General features: G+C 41.4%; 1 protein-coding gene across 2 annotated transcripts in view; it reads left to right on the top strand.

Annotated features, from left to right (window-relative positions):
• Positions 1 to 24,446, top strand: part of RPRD1B (regulation of nuclear pre-mRNA domain containing 1B) — a 51,504-nt gene that overhangs the window by 9,484 nt on the left and 17,574 nt on the right. Inside the window, exons 3-6 of one of the 2 annotated variants that reach the window (XM_045832775.1) lie at positions 5,113 to 5,246; positions 13,475 to 13,587; positions 15,447 to 15,573; positions 21,834 to 22,009. In XM_045832775.1, coding sequence (XP_045688731.1) covers positions 5,113 to 5,246; positions 13,475 to 13,587; positions 15,447 to 15,573; positions 21,834 to 22,009 — 550 coding nt within the window. The remainder of the gene's footprint in view (positions 1 to 5,112; positions 5,247 to 13,474; positions 13,588 to 15,446; positions 15,574 to 21,833; positions 22,010 to 24,446) is intronic. The other variant, XM_045832776.1, reaches the window with a different exon arrangement.

Raw genomic sequence — 24,446 nt, 5'->3', positions numbered from 1 at the left:
ACTGAGATGAGATTTAGGGAAAAGGTATGGTGGAGGAAATCAAGAGTTTTGCTTTGGCCATGTTAAGTTTGTGATGGCTGGTGGATATTCCAGGGGGCAGTGCAGAGGGGTAAAATATAGCACACCCTGTTTATTGTGCTTCACATTATTGCACTTCACAGATGTTGTGTTCTTTACAAGTGGAAGGCAAGACCCTCCACCAGCAAAAAGAATACAACTTGCTTTACTGAGATACTTGCCTTGCTGTGGTCTGGAACCAAAACCACAATATTTCCGAGGTATGCCTGTTGTCTGAGCTCAGTAGGAAATTAATTCCTGAGACAAATTGGAGTTAGCGTCATATGCTTATTTATCTGCCTTATTTATCTGCCGTTGTGTCCCAGGTCCCAAAGGCCAACGTTAGGGTGGTGGCTGGCTAGAAGGACTCACAGGACTCAGTGAGTGTGTAGTTGTGCCCATGGTTGTGAGTCCTTACAGTGAAAGGGCACAAAATAAAGTCGGTCCAGGGAAAGATGTGGAGATGAAATCCAGAGGAGCCTGGGTATAAGCTTCCAGGAGTCCCTCCGCTGTGGAGCGGCAGTTCTCAACCGGTGTGCTCGAGGGATTTTTTTTATCCTCGCCCAAGGACATTTTTTTCATTGCTTTTAGAGAGAGGAAGGCAGAGACAGGGAAACATGGATGCGAGACAGAAGCATTGATTGGTTGCCTCCCATACATACCCAGACTTGGGGGGATCTTTTGCACCTGAACCAGGGGTCAGACCTGCAACCCTTCGGTTCTGGGATGATGCTCCAACCAACTGAGCCACACCAGCCAGGGCAAGAATTTTTGAAATATGCAATATCTGACTATTTAGCCAGGGGCACTGGCCTCTTTTCCCTTAGATTGTCAAATTTAAAAATGTTGACAGCCAATGCAATAGCCGTCCAGTGTGAATGAATCGGAAATTATACCTGTTTTTTTGTCAGATCAGCAAAAAATATTTTTTGGTGTGTGCCATGAGTGGAGTCACACAAGATATACTTAATTCCCCCTGCATTGAGTAATGGCAGCACATGTGATACATGTACCTGGGAAGCTCATTAGAGACTCAGCGCCCAGGATTTTTATTGGGGTTGGCTACAGGCATCCTCTGCCAAATTTTCAGAAAGAAAGAAGTGTTTAGCATAAACCATATTATTTGCACAAACAATTTGGGCTCAGTAAACCACCCTAATTGGTTAGGAAGAGGCAGGAACCCTCCTGAAACCCAGGTTCCCAGGTGCTCATCACCAAGGGCCAACCTTGTAAGCAGGCCTTCCTATGGGTAGCAGTGTCAGGTTTGCTGTTAAGTCTCGTCTGCACGCTTGCAGAGGGAACATTTGTGCCCCAGCTGTACATGAAGTGCTGTTGGAAGTGTTAGGGGTACTTACAATTCTTGCCCTTAGTAAGCTACCATATGTCTACTGTACACGGGATAAGACAGAAACACAGAAATTACAGTGGTCATACTAAGGAAGTGCCATTAAAACTGCAAAGGAAGGAAAGGCAGCAATCCTGTGTGTGTATAATACACACTTTTTACCAAAAAGATCAATTTTGCAAAGATTAAATTTATAATTAGAATAAAGTACATACTAAGTTGTGTTCTACATAATAAGTTATGTATATAATTATCACCTTCCAGTTTTTTCACTGATTAGTGGTAACAGTTCTTTGGTGTTTTTTCACTTAAAGATTTTTCAATTTAGAACAAAATTGAAATGCAACCTGAAAAGATAACTCTGTTATAAAACTACTTTATTGCTTTAGTTGTATTCAGTTCTAGGTGCCAAAGTGACATTCAGTTTTTTGTAGCTACTTATGGCAAAACCTCATCAGTAAAATAATTTTTTGACTGCTGTATCTGTAACTTTGAAACTTATCTGGCAAAACCTTGATTTACTGTAGTTCTCAAAGAATTAGCCTGTCCTGGTTAATTACATTCACCAAGTATACCAGGGCCCCCTTTGGGATTTAGCCTTTAGTGGTGGAAGCCTATTGAAAGTGTCTTTAGGTTGTAAAGTGGCAGAAACTGTACTTAAATCAGTCTTAAAAGTCTTGAATCCCAAATATCCCCAGGGATGGGTGGGTGGGTATGTGTTGTGCCCCTCCCTTCCCTTTTAACTAAATCCTAGGTAAGAATTGGTTGTTTTAATTAAGGTTTCTCTTTCTTCTAAGTGAAAGGAGACTTTGCAGAGAACAGATTCTGTGTTAAAAGTACCAACCAGCTAATTACCCGTACTCCTCTTTGCCTTCAGGAGAAAGGCCACATGCTTTATATGGCATTCAAGACCCTCGATAATCTAGTCCCACTTGATCCCTCCAGATTCTTCTGCTATTTCTACATACTCCCCAGATACTTAAGCCACCCGAATCACACACAACTTCTCCCTCTTCACCTTGTTTTACTTAGGGCGGGGGAGGGGGGTTCCATTTCAAGGAGAGGTGATAGCATGAGCGAGAGAGAGCAAGTCCTGAGTAGAAAGGACTGGATCATACGTAATTTCTCCTCAGGACTTCCTCTCTCTCGCTCATGCTATCCCAGGTAGGGAATGGAAAGGCTACTGGGTCAGACAAACCCTTGAGGGCAGGACGTAGGCCTAACTGTGGATTCCAAGCACAGTATTTCATAAACTTCATAGAATGAGTAGGTGAGTGCTTATTTGGAGTCTGGCATGAATGACCTTGATGTAGTAAGATGATTGCTTTAGGTTAACTAATTGTGTGACTTACCAAAAACTATCTAAAACCTTTTTTAAAAGGTTACAATTAGGTATTTATTGTTCTAGAGTGGATAGCAGTGGGGTGAGGGGGGAGACAGATCCCTGCCTTTTTCATTCAAATGGAAAGAGTGTAAGAGCCCTGGTCGGGTAGCTCAGTTGGTTAGAGTGTTGTCTGATACGAGATTGCAGGTTCCATCCCTGGTCAGGGCACCGTACAAGAATCAACCAATGAATGCATAAATAAGAGGACCAACAAATCGATGTTTCTTTTGCTCCCCCCTTCCTCCCTCTCTGAAAAAGCAGTAAAGTTAAAACATACACACACACAAATGGAGAGAGTGTAAACAAGTAAACTATATTAGCATATCAGATGTATTGTATGGAGAAGAATTAAGTAGGGAGTGTACTTTGAAATAGGGACATTAGGGAAGGACTCACTGGAAAAGTGCTGTGTGGGTAATTTCCTGCCTACAGGGGGAGAGCAAATGAGCCAGGCATCACCTGGGACTCGGGGAATGGTTCCAGGCAAAGTGAATTTAAGTGCAGAGGCCCTGAAGCAGGAGAGTCAGGGTAGCTGTTGTTGGGGACTGGGGAGAAGGTGAGGCCTGAGAAATAGTGGGCTTTCTAGGATTTATAAGGACCTTAACCTTTATTCCAAGGGAGAAAAGAACCATTGGAAATTTTGAGCAAGAATAACGTGATCTGCCTTAACACAACAGCTAGAATTATATTTTTTAAGCTCCATAATAGCTTATAGAAGGGTAAGAGTGGAAGCAGGGATACCATTAATGAGGCTGTATTGTAGTGATCAGGCAGGAGACGGTAGAGGCTTGGACCGGCTTGATCGCAGAGGAACAGGTGAGAAGTAATTTGTTTCTAGATATATTTTGAAGATGGAGTAGAAGTGTTTTGTCATAAACATCAAATATTTAGTTCATACCTTTTAAGTTTTATAAACTATTTATGGAATTTTTTTCTTTTATCCTCACCTCTGACTAAAAGAAAAAAGTTTAACAACAATAACAAATTAATTTGTATGTACCCTGGTTTAGTACTTTAACCCCAAGTTGGTGAAATTTGCCAGTAACAGTTCATAAGTAATACAGCCTGACCAGATCAGGCTGAAAGCTTACATCACCCTGAGTGTTAATGTAAGTTTGAGGGAAAAGTGCCGTCAAGGCTGAGAGTGAATGAAATTCCCATTTCAGTTGATTTGGGATGATTCCTTCTTGAAGTTCCCATTAAAGATACCGACTTAGATACTAAGACGTCAGGATATCCTTCTTGTTTGAGTCATTCAGTGCAAGATCATTGACATCCAGACAGGTCTGCAAACCAGAAAAATATGTAGTAACAAGTGTACGGTGAGGGACTTTGTTTTCCTTTCAGAAAGTCTTCCCCACTTTCCCACTTTCGCTGTCTGACATTTTAGGTAAGTGCGAGTTATAGTCACCTTATTGAAAAACTGTCTGTTTAGGGGCGTAGCATGTCAGGAGAAAGCTGCCTAAATTACTAAGGACCGTATTATGCTCACTATGTTCTAAGATTATCTATTAGACACCTTTGGGTGAACATGGACTACAGACCTAGCCCAGAATTAAGATAATTATGAAGTGGTTAATTTAAAGTTGAGATCAGTCTTGGCATATATTTGTGTGTAATTGTATTTATAGATGTGGAGGTATTGGTGTGTTTGCATTGATGAGTTGTAGTGAGTTTATTCCCCATTTCAAACATTTGTGTTTTTTTAATATATTTTTTTCCCTCCTTAAAAGTTTTGGTTCCCCATTAGCTTTCAGCAGAATGTCTGGCACTAGATTTCAATTGTCATCTTTTTTATTTAAAAAAATGTTATTTATTTTTAGATCAAGGGGAAGGCAGGGAGAAAGAGAGGGAGAGAAACATCGATCAGTTGCTTATTGCACGCCTCCAACAGGGGACCTGTCCCGCAACCCAGAATCGGTGACCTTTTGGTTTGTGGGGGGACGCCCAATCCACTGAGCCGCACCAGTCAGGGCTTGATTAACGTCATCTTAAAAAGCAAGCTGTCACGATAGTATCAGTTTTTGATGATTCCATCTGTAAAAATCAGTCATTGGCTTTTTGCTCAATTTGCCCCATCTTTCAAAGGGGATAAAAGACACAGATTACTTTTATCATATAATTTTTCTCATTCCCCTGCAGGAAGAATGTAGTTTCTGGTCAAGTTTTGGGTATCCACTTATCACAATATATACTTTACTCCTCCTTATGTTTTTAAATGTGTAAACCATCTAGTCAGTTGTTGATTTTTTTTAAAAGTACATCTGTCCTAATCAAAACCAAAAAATCTTAAGCTTATATATATCTTTTCATCTTTTCTGGGCAGAGAGGCAGATGAAGGCTGTAAAAAACCTTTAGAAAGATTGCTGAACATCTGGCAAGAAAGAAGTGTGTATGGCGGCGAGTTCATACAGCAACTGAAGCTGTCTATGGAGGACTCCAAGAGCCCTCCCCCCAAAGGTAGAAACATCACCACATGTTTACAGCTCTTGGTCTTTGCCTACTTTCGAATCATATGAAAAGCTGCAGTGGGGGTTGCTGTGAACCACCAACGATTATGTGATTCTTCAGAGAGATGATCATAAATGATGGTGAGAATTTATGTAGTGCTCGCAACGTGTAAGCCTGGTTCTAGTATTCATACTATTCGTCATCTCACACCCTCACTTTTGCTTTGTTCTCCTTGGCTGCCCTGCCCTTCAGAGACTTTCTGTGCACGAGGGAAAGGAACAACCTAGACTTGTGGGGTGCTAGGAAGTACCCTGGACTAGCATTTTGTCCTAACTCTGCCATTGATTACTATAGGATTGTGGACAAGTGTCGGCCCTCTTAGAACTTGGTTTCGTTAAATATTGGTGCGGTTTTGGACCATGCTTTTGATGGTTGCCAGCTTGCTGTCTAAAGTTGATGTTGGTTTCTACTGAACTTAGGATATCCCTGGGAAGTACGTGCATGTGTGCGAGTTTTACCAAGCCCTTAAGAGTTCCTTGTTTTCTTTAGGGGGAGGGTCAAGCATTATTTGGTTCTTTTGCTTCCAGTTAGTTGTGGTTTAATTCCAGTTGGCATGGCATGTCTCTAAGCTGTGATCTGGTCTGACTGCACACATACTTATTTCCTGGAGGATCCAGTCCAAGTGCTAAGATATTTTTTAGGACCCTTTAAAGTCTGAACTAGTTTACTTTTGGAGATTCTTGTGCCATTACCTCACATATACCATGTTCTTCGGGCGTACCAAACAGTTTCTCCTCTGAATACTCTGTTGGTGCCCCTTCCTTTGCATCTGTTACCTCTGCCTGAAATGTCCTCCTGCCCCCTTCACTATGTGGCAAGCTCATTCTTCAGAAATGCTGCTCTCATCCTGAGGTCCTCTGGCACACGCAGCCATTCCCTCCCTGTTCCTCTGGTACTTCTCACATGCCTCTGCTGTAGAATACAGCCGTGGTAACAGCTCTCGTTCAGCAGCCCTTTATTGTGTGCCTTCCGTGATCTCTTCCAGGTCTGAGTTTACATACCGTTTAAGGTAGGATGTTCTTTGAAACTAGAGGTTAGAGGCTAAGAATGATGCAAGTGCTTTCAGACGGCAGGTCATTGTTGTTTTACTTGAAGTGGATAAAAACAGTTTTGGGGTTGCTCTGCACAGCTTCTGAAAAGCAAGACGTTTTCTACTTTGGATTCTGGTGGTGTTTGTATTGTGTCCTTTGGTGGTATTTTGCACAGGATTGAAGAATTATTCAGCATTTTTTACTCTGCCTTAGAGTCCATTGGTAAACAGCGCTGATTTTTCTAAAGTACCACTGGGCAAGTAGGAGAGCTCTGAAATACAATGTTTGAAGCTAACTGTTGAATTTCAATTCAGCAAGCATTTGCCAGACATGTGCTCTGAGTAAACAGCTATGTTATAGGAAAGCGAGAGAGAGAAATGAGAAATAGTTCTGCACTTAGGGAGCAGTCAGATAAATTGGGGAATTTGTGGCCATAGTAGGTTTCAAAATAGCCCCATTGGGTTTCTCAGTGTTTTGAGCGTCTAGATATTAACAACAAGAGAGGCAGAATTCCTCTGTGGAGGGGAATGCAGATCTGAAGATACTCTCTCCTCTGTTCTCTGAAGACAGAAACACACCAGGAGGTTCCGACGTGTGTATTAGTTACTCACTCTGTCTTCTCTGGACCTGAGTTATCAGTATTTTACCACAATCCTTTCAAAATATTGATGATTTCTCCAGAAGTTTATTTCCCAATTTAAATAGTCCTTTTGTATTTCAGCTTTAATTCATGAGTAATTCTTTATTTTCAGATAACTTTGAAGTTTATCTTTGAAACAAGAATCTTCCTGTGGAACTTTGAGTTCTTATAACATTGGAGAATACTTGAGATTAGGAATTTGGTTTCAGGGCTAGAGATTTCTTGAGTTACATTGCCTGTCTCCCCAGGTGCAAGACCCAGGTGTTTTACTGAAGTTGCCTCTCTGTTTGGGGGAATACTCAAGCTTTTGCTCGCCTGAATGGAACTATTATTTACCTGAGAAACACGAAAATCACATAGAGTTGTATAGTTGTAGAGCGATTTAGAAAGGAAAGGCAGATAGATACACAGGAAATCACTTTTACTGAACATATATTAAGTACCAACTTCTCTGCCGACTGCTCTTTATATTAACTTATTTTAGATCCTTACAAGTACTCTGTGAATTTGATGTTATTTTCATAATTCAGTTGAGGATACTAATACTAAGAGTCACAAGGGCATAGTAATTTTGCTCAGATAGATGTAATTGATAATGGAGAATTCAGATCCAGATCTATATGACTTTAAAGCCTATGTGTTTTTTTTTTAACTTTAATAATTTTCAGAGAGGGAGAAAGAGAAGGAGAGAAACATCAATGTGTGGTTGCCTCTCATACGCCGCTGCCCCCTCCCGCCCCCCAGGGGACCTGGCCCGCAACCTAGGTGTGTGCCCTAGACTGGGAATTGAACTGATGACCCTTTGGTTTACAGTCCGGCACTCAGTCCACTGAGCCACACCAGCCATATGCCATAATAAAGCCTATGTCTTTATACCATTCTTTTTTCTGAAAGCATAATAGATTTGAATTAGGGTATGAATTCAGGAGCAGGCCGCCCAACTTTCCTGGCTCTTACATAATTAGTGTAGCTATTCAGAGCAGAGGTTTGACATCAGACTTTCAGAGTATGAGTCCCAACTTTGTCACTTCTGAGCTATGTGACATTGGGCCATTTGACCTATCTGGGCCTCAGGTTCGTGGCTGCTACTAGTAATACCTGGTAGGATTGTTGTATTACTTGCGATAATGTAGATAAGATATTGTTAATCAAGTGATGATATGACTTTTATTTGTCTCCCCCAGTTCTAATAACTAATATTCTGAGTTTCTAAATATGAACTATAGCAGAAGTAGGAGGACACTTATTAGTATTTTTAGTTTCTGAGATTTTTGTGCAAGACTAGAAATACCTGAGCCCAGATTCCCTGGGTTCTTGTCTGGACCTGGCCACTCCGTTGAGTGAGATGATACAGAAAGTGCTTTCAGAGCCGTGCTTCAAATGTCAGCCCTTTGTTTGTTGCATATGTTTTACTTTCCACAACTAAAGTTTAATGTGCTTTTTAAATTCGTTTTATTGATTGATTTTAGAGAGAGGGAAACATTGATTTGTTGTTCCATTTATTTATACATTCATTGGTTGATTCTTGTTTGTGCCCTGACTGGGGATTGAACCCACAACCTTGGCATATTAGGATAATGCTCTGACCAATTGAACTAATGGCCAGGGCCTTAAATTTCTTTCTTAATTTTGCAGAAAGAGAACAAAGAATAAGGAAGCCATTGCAAACAATATTTCCAGATTCTTTTTCATTATAAAATAAATATAAAATCTGTGGGGTTTTTTCTTCTTTCTTTTAACCCCAGAAAATTCCAAGTGCAGTTTTTAGAAGATCCGGCTTTACCAGCAGATGACTGCATTTTATAATGTGATTTGGGAACTTTCAAGCTAACTTTCTGCTTTATGTCTGAAATTCTACCAAAATTTGGGTTTCCAAGAGACATACCATGAACACTTAGGTAACCAGGATAACTTAAAAGTTAGCTAAGTACAAGTTCCCCCAGAGACACAGGGGCGGGTTGGAGGATAGAAGAGAAGGTGTACAGGATGAGCGTAGAAGGGTTTCGATTAGCTATAGGGTTTGCCCTGCCTGTAACAGTGTTTGAGAGAGTACAAACAGGTGTATAAATATCAATACTGTGGTCAGAAGCCAAATTGGTAGTGGTAGGGTGCCTTATCTTAATTTAGCTGTAGGGAGGGGACTAGTGGATTTCCTAGGTTATTTTTAATGGCTGTCTGACTAGATTGAGAATACTGGACACCATACCTGCTACCTTGGTATAGATGAGTTGGGGGTTACCAGAGCAGGCCACCCTGTAAAGGGACGCAGTGACAGTCATTTCTGGCACAGTCCAAGCTCTGTGTGCTTCCTGCCTTCAAGAGGTTTCAAACTCAGGTCTGTTGACACTTCCCTAGGTATTCTAGGGACGTAAAGGAATAAGACACTTAGAGGTACAGCCAGTGCCTGCCAGTGGCCATGAGGAGTTAGCAGTGGCCACATGCTGTGGGAATTAGACTGAGAGGATGCCTTTGAGAGAGGGCGAACTCAAGATGGTATCACGTTACCATGAGTAGGCTCAGCGCTTGGATAGCCATTCCAGGTTTTTTAATAGAGGCACGATGGGGTGAGAGCTCAGCTTTAGGAAGGTTAATTTAATAAGAGTAATCTAAGTTGGAAAAGGAGTGACGTAGAGGCAGAGAGACCAGTTGGGACAGTGGTCTGAACGAGGCGTGGTAAGGTCCAGATTGCTGGTAAGAGGTATGGGAAGGAGTCGAAAGAAAGGAGATACGCAGGCTATTCCTCAGAGAGAGGGATGGAATCTGCTAGAAGTCGGGAGTTTGGGAGAGATCCTTGTGGTTCCAAGGTGTTGTACTTGGAAGATGAAGCCAGTGGGGGAGTTTGTAAAAGAAATAGGAGCTCAAGAAAAGAGGCCCCTGGTGGGGGAAAGGATGACTGACAATTCATTTCCAGTCGGTCCCACAAGTGGGGGTAGTTGACAGTGGGAAAAGCAGGATGGTAATGGCTACCTCCTATTATTGCACCCTCTTCCATTAGAATGGTGAAGGACAGAAGTGGCCCTAAACTTGTCAGACTGGCCAAAAAGTTGGTTTGGTTTTTTCCATAAGATGCCTCTAGTAGCCCTTGTCTTTAACTTCATTCAAAACAACTTTGTATGATTGTATTGTGACAGCTGTCATCATTGTGAATTAAAAAATATTGTCAAAATTGGTGAATTGTTGTGTAGTCATTCTAATGTTGAAGATGGAAGAAAATAACATTTTTGGGTGTATTATGCTTTAGTATTTCAAGAAGTGTAAAGACATAACTGAAATTAAAAAAAGATTTGTATGGTGTATGGAGAAGGTGCTGTGACTGGTTGAGCATGAAAAAAGTGATTTGCAAAGTTTCATGCTGGAGGAGGAGATTTCTCGCTCAACAATGCTCCGCAGTCAGGTAGACCAGTTGAAGTTGATAGCGATCAAATTGAGACATTAATTGACAACAGTCAACATTATACCACATGGGAGATAGCTGACATACTGAAAATATCCAAATCAATAAAGTTATCGATGAAAATGAAAAATGTCTTTTATTTTACGGGGAAAAAATAAACGGACTTTTTAGCCAACCCAGTATTTGCATTAGTTTAATTTCAGCCTTTGTCAGTGTGTGAGTGAGTGGTAAAAGGAACTCCAAACTAGGAGCAGGTGACTTTGGCTGTAGGACTCAGACTAAGCAGCTTTCTGACTTTGGACAAACTGGGCCTTGATATTCACATGAAAAATAAGGTGGGGAAAGCAAAGACATGGGTTTCTCTAAGGCCTACCAGTGCCCCAGTTCAGTGATTCTGAGTGTCCAGAAGGATTTAGTGATGTGTGGTTTTCATATATAAAAATTTTTGTGTCAGGGTTTTCAACCCCTTATACAAAAGGATTCCGTTTTTGTTTTTTCCTGCATTCTTTAGTATATTTAACAATTATTTATGGAGCACTCTTCTAGGTTTTTGGAAGTGAACAAAATAATACAATTTTTTTTTATTCTTGTGCTTTAAATTCTACATGTAGTAGCTAAATGTCTGTGTGGGTCATACCACATACTACACATTAGTTAGGTAGCTACCCTATGCAGATGACTGCTAGATACTTCATGTGCAGCTTTGATCCTGGTAGAGTTTCTGTTTTACAAACACAGCAGTCCTTGCATTGCATAGCAGTGCAGGACTGTAAAGTGACCATGTAAGCTGAAACCATAATCAATAGACAAAGTTATGATTGTTCTGTGACTTTTAAGATGTTTTTGTTAAAGAGTTAAAATCTCACTGTTGATTACAATTATATAGGGAAACCAGAAAGATAGTAAAGCTGGTATTTAGTTTGCTATAACAAAAAATCAGAAACATTGAGAATTAAAATGTTTATTTCCTTGTAACAAACATTAAGAGCTTTTTGAACAAAACTTGCTTGCTTGTATAACTAATGATACAGACTGAGCATCTTTTCTTAGTGAATTGTCATATTCTTTCCAAGTTTGGATCAGCTTCCAACATTTTATTCTTTGTATTTTCAGTGTTGTGAAAGATATTTGAGAGTTCCTTTAATATTAGGGTTTTTTTTTTAAAGATTTTATTTATTTTTAGAGGGGAAGGGAGGGAGAAAGAGAGAAACATCAATGTGTGGTTGCCCCTTGCACACCTCTACAACCCAGGCATGTACCCTGATCTGGGAATCAAACCTGCATCCTTTTGGTTTGTAGGCGGCACTCAATCCCCTGAGCCACACCAGCCAGGGATAATTGGAGGATTTTTGGCAGCATCACTTGCCCTGGGACATTGTCATTTTCATCACAACCACTTTCTTCACTTACTTTGATGTTGATAAGTTGGCCTTTGCTAAGGTTCCTTTGGATTTGAACCTGGAGTCTCGAGGAGCCTGTGGCAGTGCCTGCATTCCCATAGCAGCTATTTCTCCTACAGCTCTATTGATGGCCCCTTCAGATTGCACTTCTCGCATTAGTTTTAGTCTTAGTTTCTTTGCTCCTTTCATCTTCGTCCTTCCATTCCTTGTTTTGATTACGTCATGTGGGTCTTATCACTGGGAGGCAGCACAACTCTGTTCTCTGTGTATGAACTGAGTAACAGATGTGCAGCCACCAGTCACTGACCTTGAAGAAGTGATATGGTCACTGATCATGAAGCACTTCTATTATTTACGTAAAGATTTGTGGACTGAAGTTAGTAGTGAAGCTTGCTCCATATGCTGTTATTCATAGTTAATATGCCATGGTAACTGAAATGTGAACCACGTTGTTGAGGAACTTGTGCTGCTTACCTAAACCACAGTAACAAATCTGTGCATACTAGAACTGTGCAGAGTGAGGACCGCCTGTAATGCAAATGTTGTTTATTTTCTTGCTGGTAGAGCAAACGAAAGCATTAAGAAAAAATAAAATCCATATTAACTTGGCTTTCATATCAAACACAGCTTGGCCAGTTAATATGTAAGGTAGAAAATGGGAACTACATACATCCTTGGTTCTGGAGGAAAATGTTCAGTTAAGAATAGTGTGTTCCGTTTATAACTCGCAGTTCTGAGGCAGGTGCGTGGTGGCTCCTCACCTGACAGATGAGAGGGGTAGTTGTGTGGCACTGAGTAATTTGTCTGCAGTGGAAAGAGCGCAGATTTTGTAGTCACACCTTTAGATGAGTTACTTAACCTGAGTCCTCATTTTCTCACCTGGAGAATGGAAATATGGCATCTTAGAATTGTTGGAAAGATGAAATGTAAAGAAACTATTGCCATGCCTGGCACATGCTGGGTGTCTGATAGTTTTTTTACTTTGTAAACCTAAATTTATCATTGAGATTTATGTCCTACAGTTGCTTGGCATTTATTTTGTATTATTCAGTTTGATACAAAATAAGTGATTTTAGAATTAACACATCTATCATAATTTAAAAGCGTACAGTACAAATAATTAAAAATGTAATCTGTTAGCCTCAAAAGTGGTTAATTTTAAAATGGAAACATAATGTCTCCCAGTGTTATCAATCATATTTTTTATTAATGGTTATTTTTAATTGTAAGGTAAAATTTTGCTTTTAAAAAGGATATTTGTGTTTTGAGTTTTTGGCACAGTTTTATTGATGGGTTTCTTTCTACTATTTATTTCCTGAACTTATCCTAGAAAGTGTGAATAATTTTATTTTGTATGCAATATATTCTCTAAAAACCCTTGCACACATCGGCTTTCTTCACTGTGTTGTCTGATGGGTCTCTTACCATCTTACTTTTCCTGTTAACTTTCTTTTTTAAGATAATGAAGCTTTTTATGAAATGTATTAGTTTGGTAAGTTTCACGTGATTTTAGACGCTTGTTTTCAGTAGTCTTTTTCCAGTAATGTAGAACTACCACCTATTTAAAATGACTGGCATAGAGGTTAATGTTAAGCTGTCTCTGGAAAGTACCCCTCCTGCCTTTTTTTACATGTGACCCATTGTGCATAACATTTGACTCAACCTATGCAAGCTTTAGTGAATCAAACTTGTCACTTTTTTCTTTTCTGTAGCCACAGAGGAGAAGAAATCTCTGAAGCGAACTTTTCAGCAGATACAAGAGGAGGAGGATGATGACTACCCTGGAAGCTACTCTCCCCAAGACCCTTCTGCAGGACCTCTCTTGGTATGTCTTGACCCCCAGAGGCTAGGGCAGAGTGGTTGGGTGAAGTGACTGCTAGTTGCAGATTATGACCACAAGGTGGTGCTAGTGACCAACAGTATGTGCATCTCTCAGGGCACTGGGTGGAGACCCACCAGGTGAGGCTTGCCAGACAGTGGGTTTGACTTTGTCATTGTGTGCCAGGATTTTGGCATGGATTTATGTTTACAGTGGACTTGGACTTGGAGTTTTTTCACTCCTATAAATTGAAAATGTTCTTTAAAAATAGATTTTTTTGTGAAAGGATGTAGAATTTTATTCATGTTCTGCCATGGGCTTTTGAACTGAACCAATGCCTTTTTGCAACCACAAAACACAAATCCAACAAGGGCTATCACACAGAAATTGAACAACTGTCTCTTTGAACAGAGGTGTAGCAAGCCCACTGCTTCAAGTTCCTAAAAACAAGTACTCAAACCAGGAATCAAACACAGCATCAGAGCAATTAAAACTATTGCACCATTGTGAAGGAATATATATATAAATATTCTGTACTAGTAACAAGGCTTTTTGATCTGTAACTCTTGGCAGATTTCTTCAGAAACAACTTATGAGTACAATCATAAAGTGAAAAAATGCTTTCTTTGGAAACAAAGAACCAATTTAAAAGCAATTCTATGCAGAACATACCATTAGCCCCTGTGAAAGCTAGCTGATTATGGATAGATATGCCCAATACACAACAGCTTTTCTTTCCAGAGCCCCACAGTTCTGCTTCCAAAGGGGCCAAGATGCACTTTCATTTCAAACATCACAGCATATTCCAGTGGGGCCTTAGTAAGGTCGTGTGGAGGATCCTCCATGAAAAGGGGTGTCAGCAATTCCATCCCAATAACACAAGCTCTGAGGAGCAGAGGAATTCAAGAGAGACAGCAATCCCTTTCTCCTTTCACCCCCGCCCCAGGTCTGTAACCAAAATATGCTCATTCCATGAGTTTTGAGACAGCTGTCTGAAGAAATGGAGAAAATCCTCATGGTTTCAAAGCCTTTCTGGGGAAGAGTATCTAACTGTGTTGAAGATTGACTTCCCTTCACTGTCTTTGACAAACTCCACAGGGAAAACCGTCCTATCTGCATGCCCTCCTTGCTGCTCCAGCTGAATTCAGGTCATCTGATGGATTGAGTCTGTCCAGTAGGATAATGTTTCATTTGGTGGACATTCTTTACATATTCACACATGTGTATTATGTTTACAGAGTTTCATAACATGAAACTAAGTTTTGTCTTTATGCATTTTTTTGAGGTCTGAGGCCCCAATTTTACTGTACTGTGAGGAGTTGTTTTTTAAATGCTTTGACTACAGAAGTTTTACATGATAACTCATAGATCTTCAAAGCACATCCCAAGTTTAACTGAAGTCCTGTCAAACACATGATTTCTTGTCATCAGTAGCAGGGATTTCCCATCAATTTCCTATTCCTGAAGAGCACTAGCTTGCTCCTCAAATCCCGTTGTTCTGGAATAATGGACTTAATGTTCATTACGGCCCAGTCTGCAGGATCTGTTGGTCTCCCATTCTCCACCAAATCTAGGCTCTGGCGGAGAAAGGACAGGACACTGGAGACACGTGCAGAGAGTCTGGGGTTCGTGGCTCTGAAGAGAGAGCTGAGGGGTCGGCCACCGGGATCCTTGTGCTGAGCCACCATCGTGGTCATCGTGTGTGTGTGTGTGTCTCCCCAGATACTGCAGAAGCCCTGCCGTGGTGGTTTGAATGTCAGGAGTGATCGTTCTTACAATATCATTTGCTGCCACCTCATCAATTCCAGCTAATTTTTTAAAGCCCCATATGTGTTAACGGATAGTGTTTGTGTTTTATTACATAGACTGAGGAACTAATCAAAGCTTTGCAAGACCTGGAAAATGCTGCATCAGGTGATGCTACTGTCCGCCAGAAAATTGCTTCTTTGCCCCAGGAAGTACAAGATGTTTCTCTGTTGGAAAAAATAACAGGTAAGAAGGTAGAGTGTGGGTGAAAGATGAGGGGAAGAGGGACATAGCTCCAGTTCATCAAACCCTAGGGCATACCGGAGTGTGCAGTTATAGCCTCTCCATTTGGTGTTGGGCACCCTGTCATCGTGGGCTTTGGAAACAGCTCACATGCTAAACAGCAAAGCTGCTGGAATAATGCAAGCTTGAGTAGAGATTCTAGGAGTTGTCGCAGAAATGCAATATGCCACAGGTCAGGGCTGGGCGGGGTGGGCATTAAACTCATGACTCTCTTACTAAAAAAAGAATTATAATTCAGTACTGTGTGATTTTTGCACCGCACACCAACACACGCCATAGATGATACTGTCTTCAGTGCCAAGAACTCGAGGTGTGCATAGTTAGTTGTGTCCATTTGCCCTGTTGGTGATCACCCCCAGTGAAACAGGGAGGGGCAGTTGTCATTATTCTCGCTTTATGCAGGAGAAATTGAAAGGAAGGAATGAAGCATGAACTAATATTAATAGAGCGTACCCTGTGCCAGATACTCCTGCTCTTTGTGATAGTTAATCTTTTGAGATCACTGAATGCTAATCCCTATGTACATAGGAGGAAATTGAGAATTTGAGATGTTAGAGGTCTTGCCCAAGGTCCCATGACTAGTGGATCTTGGGGATTCAGCTTACCCTGCGAAGCCTATATTCTTTCTGTTACAGAAGCTCAAGCCTTTCATTCCACTCTTCCAGGGGCCACTGTTTGTCCCTTCCAGTCCCTTGCCTTGGCTGCTTCACTAACTTTCTCCATATCCATTTGAAGGAAACCAAAGTTGGTCGTGAAATATTTCCTTCCTTCAAATATTTGAGGCACGCTGTGTTAGCAGACACTCTCGGTGTCCAACCCACATTTCCTCGTGGCATAAGGGCCAAAAAGAAGAACAAAGCAGGAGTGTGATGGTGGGGATAATTGAAGGAGGTACTGTTACACAGGGAAAGACCTTCAGGCAGGAGCGAACCTCCTGGAGAACACACACACAGGCCTTCTAAACCACACAGGGAACATTTGGTCTCACTCGCTTCCCGGCCTCTGACGGTGAAACCCTGTTGGCTTTAAGAGTCTATTGATCCGTCTGTCTTTTCCCAGCCTTCACTCCCCTTCTGTCCTCATTTTCTTTGCTTTGCTTAGGTTTTTGTAATCTTAAGTGTAACAGTTCAGAAGTATTAAGTGCATTTACATTGTTGTGCAACCAATTACCAGGATGCTTTTTATCTTGCAAAACTGAAACTGTTTGCCCATTAAATAACAATTTATCTCCTCCTCCTCCCCCCAGCTCCCTGCAACCACCATTCTTAAATCCAGCTTTTCATCTGTTTCTGTCCAGGATGTGCCCAGCTGAATGTGGCTGAGGAGGACAACTGGCACACATTGGCTGGCTTTTCTTCCTCTTTCTGGGGACGAACCTGCTGTTTTCTAAACAAGCCTTTCTACTTGTTTGCTAGACTTCCTTCTCATCTACTCAAGGGCATTGCTTCAACAGCTCTCCCCTTTTCTCTTGCATCTTCCATTTTTTTCCCCCGGATCATTTTCCATAGCATAAAAACATCTATTTTTTTCTCCCATGTGGTAAAAGTTTTTTCTTCACCCATGTCTTCCCCTAGTTACCACCTTATTTCTCTGTTCTTTCTAGCAAAGCATCCTAAATAGGTCGCCTGTGCTCATCTGTCTCCATTTCCCCTCCTCTCATTCTCTTCTGATTCTGCCCTACTGAAACTGCTCTCAGCGAAGTTGCTGATGACCTCTCTAGGGCTAAATTCAGTAGTGAATATTTTGCCAAGAGTTAATTTGAGGTCATCGTAACTTGATTTCAGCAACATTTGACCTAGTTGGTTTCTTTTTCCTGAAAATACTTCCTCATTTGGTGTGGTAGACAGGAAAGTGATCTCCTTAAAATGTTAATTTCCTGATCCGTAGAACCTGTGAATACTCGTATATCCCCTTCAGTGGCAGGGGGCACTTTGCAGATGTGAGTAAGTTAAGGATCTTGAGGTGGTGACATTGCCCTTGTAAGAGGGAGGTAGGGAGGAAAGAGAGAAGGAAATACAATTATGGCAGCAGAAGTTGGGGCGAGATACACTTTGAAGATGGGAGAAGGGGCCACAGTAAGTGTTGAGATAATATGTTTGTGTTGTTTTAAGCCACTAAGTTTGTGGTAATTTGTTACAGCAGCCATAGGAAATTAGGACCCTGTATTCTCCTAGTTCTCCTTTCTCTGGCTGTGTCTTTTCAGTTTCCTTTGCTGGTTTCTTCACTTCTCCTTGACCTGTTAACGTTGACCTCTCCTTAGCCCTTTTCTCTAGCTAGGTTCATTGACAGTTTAGCTCATCCAGTTTGATTACTTTAAATAACAGGGTTTTTTTTTCCCTACTTAGTGATCCCTAATTTATATCTCTGGTGTTAACCTCTTCTTATCTTGAGATTCGTACATCCAGCCTCCTATTCACTGTTACTAATTGGCTGTCTCAATAGACATTTCAAACATAACCTGCCCCAAACCAGACTTCTGGTGTTCCCTTCAAAACCCGTTTCTCTCGTGGTCTTCCCCATCTTCATAAAGTCTCCCTCATTATTCCTGTTGATTGGGACCAAGACCAGTGTGTGGCACCTTGCCACCACCTCCACTGCCACTGCCCCCACTGCCACTGCCCACACTGCCACCGCCCAGAGGGAGGTGAACAGTGAGCACCACCATCTTCATTTGTGTTAGCAGTCACCTGGTACCTGGTCTCCCTGCTTCCTCCTTGTCCCCCACTCCTAGCCATCATTCTGTTCTCAACACAGCAATCAGAGTGATCTGTTAAAGTGGAAGTGGGATCGTGCTACCCCAGTCCCCTAGAGTAACAGCTGGGCCCCTGTTACCACATAGATTTTTACTACTTTCCCAATGCTCACTGCTCCAGTCACATGGGCTTCTTGCCTGTCACTCACCCCTTTTGTAGGGTCTTTCTTCTTGCTGGTCCCTCTGGAACGATCTTCCCCAAATAGTCCCACTCTTTCCCGGATAGTTCTCTTAACTTCATTCAAGGCCTTGGTTTACATATCTTCTCAGTGAAGCCTGCTCTGAGCATCTAATCCAAAATTACAGTTCTCCCTTTCACTGCCTTGTTCTTCCTCCTCTGCCTAATTTTTCTCCAGAGTTCTTATCTCTGACTGATGAAAAAGGAAAGTACAGTGTATTGTTTCTGTCTACCTGAGGGTGTAAACCTGGAGCAGAAAGGTTTTGTCCTTTGTGTTGTGTTCCCTGCTGTCTCAGAGCCCAGAGTGGTGTTCTGTGTGCAGTAGGAGCCCAGATACTTGCTAAGCCAACTGGAAGATTTTGAGCAGGGGGTTGACGTGTGTGCAAGTCTGACTGGAGTGGCCTTGGTGACAGGAGGAGAGAGGAGGAGGGTGGGGGAGGGTAGACAGCTCCCTTGAGGAGTGCTGCAAAGGGAACAGGGAAAGGGGGCAGTGGTCGGGGAGCGGCCCGAGGTCCAAAGACACAGCAGCACATTTGCGTGCTGATGGTAGTGCTTCCGGAGACGGGGAGAGAAGTTGGGGAGGCACAGGGAAACAGGACGTGTGGGGAAACTGACTCGGGAGTACTCGAGAGGGAGTGGGGTGCTCGTGCACGCGGGGAGGGCTGCTGAAAGACACGCAGCCGTTCCTCTGTGGAGCAGGCAGGGCTCAGCACCTGGGACCGCCACAGGTAAGTTCTCTGAAGTGAGCATCTCGCTGCTGCATTCTGGCGGCATTTTTTCTATAACTTATAAAGCTATTACAAGTTATTTTTCTGGGTTGAATTATTTGTGTGAATGAATTATATCCCTTGTACATGTTCTTAAGAGAGTGAGAATCTATATTTTAAAAGTTTTAAATATTTGTGTTTTCCTTGCAGTTTTTTGCCACGAGTACTTAAACATCTCAATGAATTAACCATTTAAAAATATTTAGTTAAAGCCAAAACCAACCTAACCACCCTAGCAGCTTATTCCCAGGCTGGACTGCCAGTATGAGGCAGGACCCCAAAAAAAAACGTAATTATGTTCTGAAGGGCAGGTCCTTTGTAGTACAGGCTTTCCCTGCTAGGTGAGGGTTCCTGGAGCCCATCTGCATCGGTGTACTAGCTGGCATTGTTGTGAGAGGCTGGGTTTGGCTTCAGTGAATTTTTTTTGAAGACTCAGTGCGTTTGCCTGATTCATGATGGGTGCTTTATGAGCGCCCCTGCCCACACTGCGCTGAGTGTTCAGAAATTTCTGACCAAAAACAACATGCCCTCCTATGCCCCACCTTCCCATTCACCCCATCTCACCCCGAGTGACTTTTTTTGTTTCCCTGGATGAAAAAAAGTCCTCAAAGGGAAATGTTTTGCTGATGTGGAAGAGGTGAAACGAAAAACAGAAGCACTGAAAGGCACTGAAATCGACAAGTTCAAAAACTGTTTTGAGCTGTGGAAAAAATGCCTTGATAGGTGTATTGCATCAAATAGAGAGCAGTTGAAGGTGACTGAAGTTTAAATGTGTAAGAATAAAAACACGATTTTTTCTAAATAAATTTCAGGTTTTTTGAGGTCCCCCCTCCTCCACTGTCCTCTTTACCCTCCATGACCGAGATCATCTCTTTCCTTCGTGTTCTGTCTGGCTCACTCCTCCTTCACCAAAAATGTCTGCTGTTTCCCTCCCCTGAAGCGGGTGGAAGTGTCTGGTCTTGGGGTCAGACCTAATTTGGAATTCTTCAACTGTCCATCCCCCAATATTCATATTAAGAAGGCACCTAAACGCCAGACAGTTTGCCAGAGAAACTATGTCGGAATTCTTAATTCCCAGTTAGTTACCTGTGAGAATGCTGAGGTTTCTCAACTCAGACAACTTGTAATAGTGGCAACTGTCTAACTCATTTTTTATCCCTACAACTACTGGAGTCCCTGGTGCTCTTTGTTTCGAAACACCTATCTACTCTTCTGACCCTTAAAAGCCTTTTAAAAATGAGGTATACATATTTAAGGTCTAATCTCACTACTCCCGTGTGTGATTAATTACATTCGTTCTTTTTAAATATAGGTCATCCTTTTGTTTCTTCTCATTTCCCAGTGTTGAGCTTTTTTCATCACTTCTTTCTAAGAATACCCTCTCTTATACTTTGATACTTTGGTACAGTTGTGTTTTGTTTTTTTCTAAACAATGAATTATAACTCATCAATTGGACATGAAATCAATCTGGTAGGTAATGATCGTTTTTTTTAATGGAATAGAAGATAGAACACTGCACATAGTAAGGATAAGTATTTTATGAAATAATTTCTTTTATATGTGTTCATATAAGTATATTTATTAGTGTGGGTCATATTCAAAAGCATTTAGAAGTCCATTTTATCAGACCAGGTATTTTGCTGAACAGAAGAGAGCTAATTAATACCCAGTTTCAAGGCTTGCTCGGTGTGAGAGGTAGAGCCCAGTAGGTCCATTTTAGAAACCTGGTTTGGAGTCCCAGCACCTTAGCTAATGATATCAAACCTATTGTGTAAGGTTTCTTGTGCTACTGTGTAACATCCCCCCCCCGCTTTTAAAGATTTTTATTTATTTTTACAGAAGACAAGGGAGGGAGAAAGACAGAGAGACATCAGTGTGTGATAGCCTCTCACGCACCCCCTCCTGGGGACCTGGCTCACAACCCAGGCATGTGCCCTGGCTGGGAATCAAACTGTCAACCCTTTGGTTCTCAGGCCAGCACTCAGTCCACTGAGCCACACCAGTCAGGGCTAATTTTTTTTTTTTTCTTTTAGTGTCCACACCCAAGAAGTGAGTGCTAGCTTTTGTATTTCATAATGTGCTTTATAGTGCTGTTATTTTGTATTTCAGAGTATTGTTCAAAAAATACATAACAAAGTAATATGAATGAAAGCCCTTTTGAAATTCTCAGGGACCAGGAAAACTTGTCCCATGTATGACACTAAATCTTTCTGTTTATTTTATTTGTAGAGCTTTTGCAGGAATAGGCACTTAGAAATGTCAGCCAGATTCTTCTCCCTGCACAATTGCCTCACTTCAAGTAATTTAGAAAGGTCCTGTCTTGTTGACAGGAGTGAGTGCCTTTGGGTTTCTCTGTCAGCCCTTTGAGTTTCTGTCCACAGGTTCTGGCTTATTCTTGGATTCTCTACTTTCAGAGAGAAACTGTTAACCTCCCCCAGAAATGTTTGCAATGGTGCCTATGTGATTTGTATATTGTCTCTATTTTTTGGTCTCATTTGTACTTAGACAAAGAGGCAGCTGAACGTCTTTCAAAAACAGTAGATGAAGCATGTCTGTTACTAGCAGAATATAACGGGCGCCTGGCGGCAGAACTGGAAGACCGGCGCCAGCTGGCTCGGATGTTGGTGGAGTATACCCAGAACCAGAAAGATGTTTTGTCAGAAAAGGAGAAAAAACTAGAAGTGAGTACCTCGCAAGGCAGACCTGGACCTCCCAAGTTTCCTTTCCTATAGCCCGCATTAGGAGGTTTTTATTATGCCTTAATTAACACTTTTTTTTTGTCTTTTAAAAATGCATGTGATGAGAACATCATTCAGATATTGCAACTGTGTGAACTAATTGAAAATTGAAGTCACATTTTTATGTATCTAAGAAAGAACAAATTGGAATATAGGAAACACATGATGAACTCCTAAATCATAGCATTTAGGATCTTAACCTTGTTTTAGTTTGAACTCATATTTTTTAAAAATTGTAGATTGAGGTACAAAAAGAACAGGAGTCAGCAAAATCAAAGACTTTATTTGGTGGTATCTGGGGAATACTTAAAATTTTTCTTTTTGGATTATATTAAGATTTATTTCTGACTTAATCATGCTAAAGCTAATAAGTAGTTTGCCTCCAAGCCATGTCTGTGATTAGTTCTAAAATTTCAGTCATGTGTAGGGAGCCAGTTCTCAATCTGTTGGAAAGGGACCAGTTTTTACCCTGAGGTGACATTAGTGTGAATGCCTGTGGGAAGAAATAGTTCTTCTCCATGCATTTGTTTGGATTCTTAATTAAGTTCGTGGTGGTTTGACATTGGTGCTTAGTCCCTTGGGGTGTCACAACCACCATGGAGGACATCTGGGAACTTTTCCTTGCTCCAGGCTACTAGACTTCCTTTCAGGAGAGTCTGCCCCTCTTTCCTTAAGAGACACAGAGAAGAGTTGCCGCCAGTGGTTGGGACAGGAGGACAGTTTTGAGTTGGAGAACTAATCACATGTTGCAAGAAATCCCAGAGCCGATGGCGGGGGGGTAGTCTTCCTGCTGCACTCTGCACTCAGGAAACACTGCTCTCTCGGGTGCCAAGGGAGGGGGCATTGAGCTGCTTCGGTGGCTGAGATTGTTGTTTGCCTTTGAACACAGTCATTGACTTGAGAAGGGAAATGAGCGACAGGTACTTTTTATCACATCCTTACCTTCGGTGATTATGAGAGTGATGATGGGTAGTGGTATTGGGAACTTTATATTCCTGGCCAGACTGAAAGTGGAAGATGGGAAATGGCTGTAAAAATAGTATGGCTTGGATTTAGAAGTCAACACTGACCAAAAATCCTAAAGGGAGTTTCCAGGCAATACCAGACGGTCATTTATCTGAAACTCGCGTCTTTCACCGAGGAAGCATTTTTAGCACTGTGCCCCGGGACTAATAAGAGAGTGTAATTAATGATTCTGGTTGTAAGTCACCATGCCATCTGTTGAACTGCCCCTTGGCGACACATTAAGGGCTTTCTCTGATCTGTCAGACATTGATTATCATGAGCAGCTGTTGTTGGGTGGCAAGCAACCAGAGAGGACGACGGTCTTTGGGAAGGGATGGGCCTGGTAGAGTCATTAACTCTTTGTTCGTTCCCCTTCCTCACAATTGTGCTTTACTCCCCATTTGGGGGGATTGTTCCAGCGTCTGTATGCCCAGTGGTTCCCTGGGTGCCCTGAGCGGTCATTAAGGCAAAGAGATGATCAGAGATTTGGGTCTGTTCTGTAGCTTTCCAGCCCAGATTTCTCTACTTATCTGGGCATTAGAATTCCATTGCTTAAGAATCAAAGCAGAAAGGACTCACCACTGAGGAGTACAGATTCTGAACTAAAGGTTTTTATCCCAAACCATGTCTCAGCCATTTGAGCAAAATCATGTTTTTTTTTTAAAAAATGGAGCTAAATTTGCAGTATTTAAAAAAGGAAACGACTAGATACAACATAAGATGTTGAGAAACGGTTTTAGTTTTTTAAGTGTGCTGAAAATGTGAACTGTCTGCCCTCTAGAATGTAAGATTTTTCGCTCACATCCTGTAATAGACTGGTCCTGTTTCATTATCTCCTCATGGTGGAGGTAAGACTTGCTGTGTGCCGCTTGAGAGATGTGAATTCTTCCAAATCTTCCACAAGTCTTTTATTGATGAGGACAGTACATAAAACGTACCTATCTTTTTAACACTCATTTTTTTAACACTGCTTGTTCTTGTTTTAAAACTGCCACACCAGAATGCTAATGAAATCTGCTTTTATTTTTTAATCTTTTCATTGTCTTTAGTGTATAAATACATGGAATACTTAGAACTTTGGGAATGTAATCATTTGCTTGAGAGTCTATTTTCTTCTCAAAGTTCTAATTTCTTCACTCATTTTTCTTTTTAAGTTTATAAACATTTGTTCTGTGAGTAGAATTCAGCACTTGATATGATCTCTTTCTATGTAGTTTTTTTAAGTTGTTTGAAAAGTGGTTTATCTACAGATATTTTTTAATTGAGAAATTTACAGAACATTAAAAGTAACTATTTTATAGTCTGAAATATTTCACATTTCATTACACCAAAAGAAAATCCCGTGAACCAGTCATGCCTGTGTCCCCCTTCTCCC

Source organism: Phyllostomus hastatus, unplaced genomic scaffold, assembly GCF_019186645.2.
Source record: "Phyllostomus hastatus isolate PE091 unplaced genomic scaffold, TTU_PhHast_1.1 phas_contig_17, whole genome shotgun sequence".
In the NCBI taxonomy this organism is placed as follows: Eukaryota; Metazoa; Chordata; class Mammalia; order Chiroptera; family Phyllostomidae; genus Phyllostomus; species Phyllostomus hastatus.
The sequence above is the reverse complement of the archived record's forward strand: the minus strand, read 5'-3'. Positions and strand labels throughout refer to the sequence as shown.